The sequence below is a fragment of the Leptinotarsa decemlineata genome, unplaced genomic scaffold (genome assembly GCF_025532065.1).
Source record: "Leptinotarsa decemlineata unplaced genomic scaffold, Ldec_3_MD MMD2_tig00078363_RagTag_RagTag, whole genome shotgun sequence".
NCBI lineage: Eukaryota > Metazoa > Arthropoda > Insecta > Coleoptera > Chrysomelidae > Leptinotarsa > Leptinotarsa decemlineata.
Genome location: NW_027412728.1, coordinates 936,030 through 946,302, shown reverse-complemented (window position 1 = coordinate 946,302; position 10,273 = coordinate 936,030). Strand labels below are relative to the sequence as shown.

Here is a 10,273-nt window from a genome sequence, read left to right as displayed (position 1 = left end):
ATTACTATTTTTCGTGTTAAATTGAAAATAAGTGTAATAAATTCAATATTACATAATGAGATTACAACCCGTTCTTTTCTTGAAAAATATCAATCCTGCGAAAAAATTAATAAAGACCAAATTTGTTGGAAATTGAATTCTCTACAACTTTTGTCATTACCATTTTTCGTGTAAAACTGAAAATAAGTGTAATAAATTTAATATTACATAATGAGATTACAACCCGTTCTTTTCTCGAAAAATATCAATCCTGCGAAAAAATTGATAGAGACCAAATTTGTTGGAAATTGAATTCTCTACAACTTTTGTCATTACTATTTTTCGTGTTAAATTGAAAATAAGTGTAATAAATTCAATATTACATAATGAGATTACAACCCGTTCTTTTCTCGAAAAATATCAATCCTGCGAAAAAATAATAGAGACCAAATTTGTTGGAAATTAAATTCTCTACAACTTTTGTCATTACTATTTTTCGTGTAAAATTGAAAATAAGTGTAATAAATTCAATATTATAATAATGAGATTCCACCACTCATTTCTCAAAAAATATCGATTCTACATACACACTGAACATTAAATACCCCCATTATTGATTTTAATAATATAGATTTACAAAAAATAAAGATTTTTTTCTCCAGTCACAATTCAAGTAGATGATCAATGCCGGTTCTATGACTGAGGATGACCAATGCCGGTTCTATGACTAAAAATTTTTAATTTTATGTTTCATTAAAAAAAATTTAACAACACACTGTAGTCCCCGCCCACTCTCCTCCACTTTTAGCCCCGCCCCCTTCCCACCATTGCTCGCCTCACCCCACAATTGCGCATGCGCGCCCCCACCTCACTCCCACCACTCCCACTTCTGCCTACACCCTGAGGAGCACACTTCTCGGCATTCAGTACGACAAGTCTTCTCATCGAGTGCAGTCCAGCTACAGCAATCTACTACAACACCAGTCTAATACAGCAGTCTTCTACAGTCTACAACAAGCGAATTTTGAGTAAGTTATCAATGTTACTTTTTCATAACAACTAACTTTGTATTACATTTTCAGAATGGAAAACTACACGCAGGAAATCGACAACGCTGTGGCATCGATCATACCTGTGGATGTTGAGGTGGAGCGACCAGGCAGCCCTGACATGTTCGAGGGAGACGAGGTGGCGATGGTCCAAGAGGTGAAGGCTTCAACTTCGGGTGGTGTGCAGCGGCCACGCAGCCCTGTCTCATTTCAGGAAGACAGGGTTGTTAACAAAGCCAAGCGGCAATCTGCAGCTAAGGTTGGTCCTATTCAAAGGTATAGGAGTAAATGCAATAGGACTAACCCTTATGCAGGTAGTTGGTCGACCGCCAAAAGGAATCCTCCGAGACGTCCCACACCGCTCGCATTGACAGTGGAAAGACGGAGGGCATATAAGCCGGTGCCGAGGGTGCCATCTCCAGGTGAAATCCTCACCCAATTTGCATTATCAGCGATGTTGACACCCATGGAACTCACACCGGTGCCTGATCCTGCCATGGAGGTCGTGCCACCAGTGTCGAAGCCTGCCGGGGAGATCGCGCCACAAGTGCCACCAGTGCCGGAGCCTTTCGGAGAGGTTAACCCCCAGGAGATGGAAACTTTCCTACAGAGGTGTAGGGATGTTGCACTTGCTTCACGAAATAGTGAGGCCGCGTTGGCTAGCATTTCCCGGGAGGAGAATGAAATTGCTAGCCAACGGCGCGAGTTGTTAATGAGGATGGCCGAGCTAGATCGAAGGACTGCAGCTCTGAAGGAAAGGCGGAAGGCAGAGACCTCTTCGATAGAGCTCAATAATGAACTAAAAATATTTATAAAGAAATTTTTGAATAAAGTGAAATAGTTTTTAGGTCAACTAGGATAGTTTTAGGATAATTAGGTAGCATGGTAGTTTTAGGTTTGTAATTATAATTTTAGGAATAAAAAACAAAAAAAAATGAAAAAAGAAGTGAAATAAAGGGTGTACATTGTTTTGGTTTGGTACACATTGAACAATGCGATGGTTGGAGCATTTTTCTTCACTTCGTCTTTTCATTATTTTTCTTTTTTTCCATTTTCAATTCCAAGTTCTTTCATCCCCACTCCTCCCCACTCCCTTTCAAAAGTATAAAAGTAGGAATTATCTGTTGGAATATTCAGTTGATCAGCCACCTTCAACATGGAACCTGATTCAACTACTGAGCCGTACAGTGACCCAGCGCATCAACATCCTTACTGGGCTTCTATCCATGAAGGATTCGTGGACTCCACAACGGCACCTCATGACATTCCCTTCGAATTCATGAATAATGACTACAGGGTGCAGGTTCAGCATGTCACTGGGAGTGATGAAGCTGACTTATCGGACGGGGATTATCCGGATCCCTACCAATGGGATGACGAATGGGGTGACCCACCGCCTGTAGACATCACAGATGAGGATGACGACGACGACGACGATGACGCTGGCGACATCAGACTTCCACCATCCCCAATCCTTATCGAGGACAGTCCTCCGCCATCTCCTATCCTAATTGATGACGATGATGTCCTAAATTCCGACGACGATATGTAATCGTTTCCCTGTTTCTCCCACCCTTTCCTTTCCTTTCCTTTCCTTTCCTTCCACGGAGTACACACTTTTTTGGTTGGTGTACACGAGGCACTGCGAGGCTGGGGCAGTGTCTTCCTCCCTCTCTCTTATTAGTTTTTCATAATAATCACTTAGAATTTCTCATAATAATCGCTCAGAGTTTCATGAAGATCGTCATTTTTAATGTTTTCGAATCTCAAACACTGTTCTACATTTACACTTCACCCCCTCCGTTTTATTTCTTCCAATATAAATATAGTATCAATCCCAGTTCTACATCATTCTTCCACAATGTCGATTGCTGATTCCACCACCGAACCGATGAGTGTACCAGAGTCTTCTATGATGAGTACAGGACCCATCCAGGTACATGAAATAGATTCTACGTTTGATCATTTCAGTACAACCTTCGCAGAAATGCTGCAACGCATCTACGATCTTCCTGATGATTTCCCGGAACGTATGCAAGAGGAAGTAGATGAGTTAGACGATCTACAGGATAACGAGCTAGATGATCATGCGGACGACATAATTAGTATATCATCTGATTCAGATGAATCTGATGAATATGAGGACGACATCATCAGTATATCATCAGATACAGATGATTCAGATGATGACACCATCATGATTGTTTCTGATGATGAAGAGCGTTAGTCCATACCATTGTATGGATTAATAGGAAAAACAGCCCTTTTAAGGGCTACAATTAAAGACAATAAACAACTATTTTCAGAGCTATCATTATATTCAATGATTGAGAAAATATCAACTTCGACTTTTCAGTCAAAGTAGTACTCATCATATACACAGATATTCGATGATAAACCAAATCCTAACTTCGACTTTTTAGTCAAAGTAGTCATTTATCACATAATCTGTGAATTCTACTACTACCGTTTGTGTGAATAATGTAGCCCTGAAAAGGGCTGTTGTTTTTTTTTTTTGACCAGTAGGTCCACGGTTATTGTGCCACAGATTGGACATTATTACATATAATACATGTAGATACTCGGGTGAAGTTTGTTAGTGGCCTCTCGCAAGCTTCACACCAATTTTGTCCCATTTCCATAATTGAGACAGTGTTGTGGGTGTTGACATGGGCATACCACCCTCCATTATTGTTTCTATGCGAATAAAACCGAAAGCAGCACCAGCATAGTTTTTTGTTCTCTCCATCTATTGTGCTGATCAATACGTATGCATCCATTGCACAATACAAATCCAAGGGATCTTCCAATGTCTCACTGACATTGAGCGTTCGCATACCGATCCTCAAAGCACCATCGCCTTCAGTTGTGTCAGCTTCTATCCCTTCATCATCTCCTTCTTCATCCATGACCCTCTCAAACTCCATCACGTCATCATCTTCGTCGCTTTGGTTGGCCTCGTTTTCAACTTCGTCTATCTCATCTTCATCGACTCCAACATCTTCTGCTTCAACTATCACTTCCTCTAGCGGAACATTGACATCATCATCATCTGATTCGTCTATCCAATTGTTTTCATCAACAGCAGATATTCTATTTAATGCAGCATTTATTTTTGCAGAATTCATCTTGTTGTTGTTTGCTCACAGTTGTAGAGAGTGAATGAATGAACTTCAGGATCGCAAGTCGACTTATACGATTGAATAGGAAACGGAAGTGGTACGACTCCCACCTATCACTTGACTCGTTTTAAGTGGGAGAGAAGGATATGGCATCTCTAGTCGATGAAAGAGTGGGCTAGTTGACGAAAGAGCGCATGCGCTAGTTTATTTTCTTCTATAAAAGGTGAAGTATCAGTAACATCATCACCTTTCCTATCCACATTCTATTGCTATCACATATCATTCCTCCAAACCTAAATAATCATTATCATGAGCTCCATGCCACTATTGATTGCTGAAGATGGTTCACCACTTGTTGATATCGATCACACTAATTTTGAAAATATTCCAGTATTACATTTACAGTCTCAAGACTCGATAAGTGATTTTGATATTAGCGACTTCGTTAACTTCGCAGATGTGCCGGAACCAATTCAACAAATTATCGTTGAAACTCCAATCATTTCACAATCATCATCATCCAAACACCCTTCATCTACCCCCCCTCTTGGTGTTGATAAAAAATCCAGAACTATCAAAAGGAAGGTTAATAATGCATCTTCATCGATTGTCACTGAGTTGAAAGAAAAAAAACAATCGAAAAGTGGTTTGCAGGAGAAAAAGCCCACAACGAAAAGTGACAGATCGAAGAGGAAGACAAAATGTGAACCCAAAGAAATGAAGGGTGATTTGATGACTGAATCGCTATCTTCTTTCACTCCATTACTTCGGTTTGGAGATATGAAAAAGAAAGCGAAATGCCGTCTTGTAAAGGCGCAAAAGGCTATTGCTGAACATGAAAAGAGTGAGCAAGCTATTAGTGTCAATAAGGACACTCTTCAAGCATTAGATGCTAAGATTGCATTAGCGAAAATTGAATTGGCTAACATGAGCAAAGAAGCAGATGAACTACGTTCAAAAATCATAAAAGATGACAAATTCAATCAACGTTCGAGAATGCAAGCACAGGCAGAGCTTGAGGAGTCGACTCGACTTTATGAGACGGCATTATCAGTGAGAGATAATTGGCGAAAAGAGTTGGAGAAAGCATTTCAAAGTGACAGCGATTAGTTTTGGGAATGGTATTGTGTTCTCAATATTGTGAGTTGAAAAAAATTTTAAGCGGGAATGGAGTATACAATTGATTTGGTTTGGTATACACAGAACATTGCGAATGGTTGGGGCAATGTTTACCGCTGCAATATTTTTTCAATTCACTTACATATAATTGAAATGAAAACAATAATGAACTTTAACATTACTTTATTCATAAATACATTATTAGATACATTTAAAGCATATTTGATTCATCAATCCAAGAATTCTGTTCACTAGGAAGTCCTAACCACTTTACATATACTTTATTTTTCCTTTTCTTCAGCACTTTCTCGATCAGATATACATCAGGATTTTCGGTTCGCAATAACTCTTCTTCGTAAAAACATCCTCTAATAGATTGTTCATTCATATCTTCAAGATTATAGGTTGTGGGAAAAGTTTTATTGATTTTAACAATCTTGAAGAGTTCCGTGGTAAAGTTCGCAGTGTAAGACTTTTCAAAAATATTTTTGTATTTGCTTATTCGTACAATATCATTCAATCGGAATTTGGGTTTACTTTGTTTTTTTCCAACTCCATTGATACCTTTGAATATCAATCTTGTTGATGGATCAACATTAATGGGTGCCATACCTATTGTACGATGAACTTTATTGTTATATCTACTAGTTATAGTTGGAAGAATATCAAGCCATTTGTGGTGACCTCTCATCGAAAATTCCTTATAGAGCCACCCCTTTATTGTACGAATCACTCTTTCTGCTATAGCTGCCTTCTTTGTGCTAAATGTTGAATAATGATTGATATTATATTCTCGCATGAGAGATGAGAAGCTTTTATTGAAAAATTCTTTCCCTTGATCGCTTTGTATGTGTTTGGGGAAGTATTTGGCTTCTTTCAGTACATGTTTCATTGCATTAGTTACTGTACTACCTGTTTTATCTTTAACTGCTACAGTCCACAGATATTTGGAGTAACAATCTATCACTACAAGTATATATCGGTATCCTTCATTACTTTTTGCATAAGGTTGCAGTTCAGCTAAATCTATTTGCCATAGATCTGCAAAACCTTTGATGGTGGTTATTCTTCTACGAAAATTACGTCTTGCAGGTTTATGTAATTCATTAACAACTTGTCGTTTGACATCACTTATTTCATTAGTCATTCTATTTCAATATGATTAAAGAGAAAATGTGATAATGTTACTGCATTGAATGATGATGTGACAGTGATCATTACATGTGAATATGTTAATATATTATACCTTCTTCACGTAATTCTTCAATTATTGAAATTATTTCATTGTCATGTCCTGTATGACCAGCTGACTTTGAAGCTACCAATAATCGTAGGCGAGCAACTAACTCTTTCGGTGAATTCCAGTACACATAATTCACAGGTTTAGAATTATATATTTTCTCCATTTTCACTCGTTTGAGTGCTCCACCAATTTTACTTCTACTTCTTATTGGATATTGTCGTGAGTCTAATAGAGGTTTGATAACTTCACGAAATTTTTTAGAATTTGTATTTTTAAAACCATTCTTCTGATGATATTGTTTATATGGAGCATTCGTTATTTTCAATATTTTGGAATATACTTGACGAGTTTCTTTATTATCAACATCTCGTGGATTCTTCAAAAAGATCATATCATACAATTCTGGACTACCTGCGCATTCATATTTTTTCACTTTATTAGCATCCCAAAATGAAATGTTTCCATCTTTGAAATACACCACTAGACTTCCCATTTTCAGCTTTTGTGTAATAGGATCCATACGTACGCCAAATGTTCCATCATATGCTGGATTTCTAGATTTTACATTATTCAAATGTTTCATCAAAACATCTTCACCACTTTCATTCATATCAGGTGAGGTGTCAGGATCCGAGGAATCGATGTGGGACGATGATGGTGTTTCGAATAGAGTTGTTCTCATATCGTCTTGAAGTGTGCTCGTGTCACTATTCACAGATGATACACTAGCAAAAGATTGTTTTCTTCCTATTGGAGTACTCATGGGATAATTTGAAGTAGATTGAACAGTTCCATGATTTGGTGATAACACTGGTGATTTAGAAGTAGCGTTTGATGATAAAACATTCAATGGTTTCATTATGGGCTCATACAATCTTTCAAGTGTCGTACGATTTTCAATATTATCATTCTTGATAGAGTTGAATTTCTGTCTGACAGCTTCTGTTGTCTCTACTAGTTGACGTTTCAAATTCATTTCATTGTTTTTATTTTCAGAATCTTTTTTTGTATTCATAATGCCCTTTTTTAAATTATAGCCTAATTCGCTGATGAAGTGACCTCTACAATATTCAGTGATCGAATAAGTGTAAAAAACAAGATCATGGGTATATAAAACTATCGAATCCTTTGCGATATCTACCTTCATCTATTTTTCTATCCTTATCAATGACTAGAAATCCATATTGGTCCTCCCAGCATTTAACACACATCAATTGGAATTGTTTGAATGTTACATCGGGTGAAACATGATCTGAATAAATGTGATGTAAATTCGTCTCATCTTGTTTGAACATTAAAATGAAATTGGTATTGTCACGCACTAACTGTTTGGGTACCCGTGAATATGTCTGTGCTAGATAAAAACAATCAACATCCTTATGACGTCCCATACAGAAATATGATCTAATAATATCTTGCTTTTCACATATCACATCATCGAAAATGAAAACAGAATTAGGCTTAGCGTCGGAGGGTTCCACTATTTCTGCATTATTGCTGAATGTATAAAACCTAATCCTTTTATAGGTTCCAAAACACTTCGCAAGTACTGATATTTAGGTTGATTGAGTGATTTCGAATAGAGATACACATTTCTAAATCTCAGTCCTTGTGGATGTGTTAATAGTGATATCATTGCATTCGTCTTTCCACAATTTGAAGGTCCTATAATGAGTCCTCGAACTGATGATGGAAGTAGTGGACCATGTCTGAATACCCTTTGTCCATTCAATCCACAACCAAATTTCTCATCTAGATTATCTACAGCAAACTTTTCTTTCTGTTTTACAATGCGCATCGTGCCGTGGTTGGAGACTATATAAATGTTATTAGCTTATTCATTTCAATGTGTACCATCAAACGATACGGACGTATTGAAAGTGATCGTAAAATTAAAAGAGGTTGTGGTTTTGTTAATGATTTAATAAACAAACTTCCTTTCGAATTACATCTACCCGGAGGTTATCAATACTGTGGACCGGGTACAAAATTGAAACAACGTTTAGCTCGTAACGACCCTGGAATCAATAAATTAGATATTGAATGCAAAAAACACGATATTCAATATTCTAAGCATCCATCCGATCTTGCAGCAAGACATTTAGCCGACAAAGAACTTGAATACAGCGCTTGGGATAGGGTTAAATCGAAGGACGCGAGTATTGGGGAAAGAGCAGCTGCATTACTTGTCACCAACATTATGAAAGCGAAAAGACATATGGGCATGGGTTGTAGTACCAATAAGAAAAAATGTAAGAGGAAACAAACGAAGAAAAATAAAATTAAAAAAGTTGCATTTGGTGCTGGGATAGTCCATAAAGTGCGAAATGTATTGAAGAAAGCTGGTGGGAATCAATTTGTGACGAATAATAGCAAAAAAGCTATTACTGTGGCATTGCAGGCGGCACGTAAATACCTTAAAGCTGCCGGTGGAAAGAAGAAAATCCGCACACCACGCATAATTCCTGTTCCCAAGATCGGTGGACTTTTACCATTGATACCAATTTTTGCTGGACTATCCGCACTAGGAAGTTTGGCGGGAGCCGCTGCTGGTATTACCAAGGCCGTGAATTCGGCAAAAGCCAGCAGAGCGGCTTTAATGGAAGCCAATCGTCACAATAAAACCATGGAGGCTGTAGCATTAGGCAAACGCGGAAGTGGAATATATCTCAAACCATACCGTAAAGGTTTAGGACTATATTTAAAACCATACAAAGCCACAAACAAAACAAAAAACTAATTGAACCCCTACCTCAGAGGCCTCTTACTGATCACGATCTCAGTTATTATGCACAAAAAATGAAAATTCCACATTTTCGTGGTGTTTTTATGCGTGATAGATTACCATCTTCAGGTCCAAAACAAAACGAGACAGCTATTGTTAATTTAGATGGAATAAGTGGACCAGGAACACATTGGGTGGCATATAAAAAATGTGGGAAAGAAGTCACATATTTCGATAGTTTTGGAGATCTACCCCCACCATTGGAATTGACTCGATTCTTTCGAAAATGTTCGAATGTAAAAATCAAATATAACTATGATCGACAACAGAAATTTAATACAGTTCTCTGTGGTCACTTGTGCTTGCAGTTTCTCTCTAAATAATTTTCCAAATAAAAATGGATTCAACACCAAAACTGGATCGGGAGGCTATCAAGGGAATGGGGTTTTCACTTAGAATGTTTTCAAAATATGGTACCTTGAAAAAATGGATAAAGTGATGCTTGCAAATATGCCTAAGGAAGTGATACTTGCATGTGTTGCACATGAGATTGCATATGTTTGGGAAAAGTTGCCTAAGCATCTGCAAGATGACATCGATATAATGAAACATAGATATTGTTATGAGCACCACCACCACGATCAAAATTCAGAATCGGATGTTAATGACGGTCCTATACCTCGGAAATCTATGTGTTGTATTTGTAATATAGAGGATGTGAATATTGGTATCAATAAAAATGATACTTATTACAATACAACACCTTCCAAAAAGTGTAAATTGTCTCAAATGTGCTGTTGCTGTGTACAATAATAAATTGAAATGTGTTTCAAAATATTCATCAGTCATGTCACGAAAGTTCGAGCTACAAGCTGTCGGGACAAGTGTCTTGAGTGCGGATTTTTTTCCACCAATTGAATTGGATAGGAACAGTCGTTATGGATTAGGACTTTTGGGATTCTATGGATGCAATACAATCAATAATATAACTGAAGCTAATAACTTAGTTAGTTTTAGAATCAGTAATGACAACTCA

The 10,273-nt window shown here is 37.5% G+C and overlaps 1 protein-coding gene across 1 annotated transcript; it reads left to right on the top strand.

Annotated features, from left to right (window-relative positions):
- The first annotated feature begins 389 nt into the window (after nucleotides 1–389).
- On the top strand, nucleotides 390–1,995 carry LOC141487082 (uncharacterized). The gene is made up of 2 exons (XM_074185882.1): nucleotides 390–1,007; nucleotides 1,062–1,995. Exon 2 carries the CDS (start codon nucleotides 1,063–1,065, stop codon nucleotides 1,867–1,869), a length of 807 nt encoding a protein of 268 aa, XP_074041983.1. The 5' UTR covers nucleotides 390–1,007; nucleotide 1,062; the 3' UTR covers nucleotides 1,870–1,995.
- Nucleotides 1,996–10,273: the final 8,278 nt, after the last annotated feature.

Excerpts from the sequence above, each read along its gene's own strand:
- LOC141487082 (XM_074185882.1), top strand. The coding sequence starts at position 1,063 with ATGGAAAACTACACGCAGGAAATCGACAACGCTGTGGCATCGATCATA.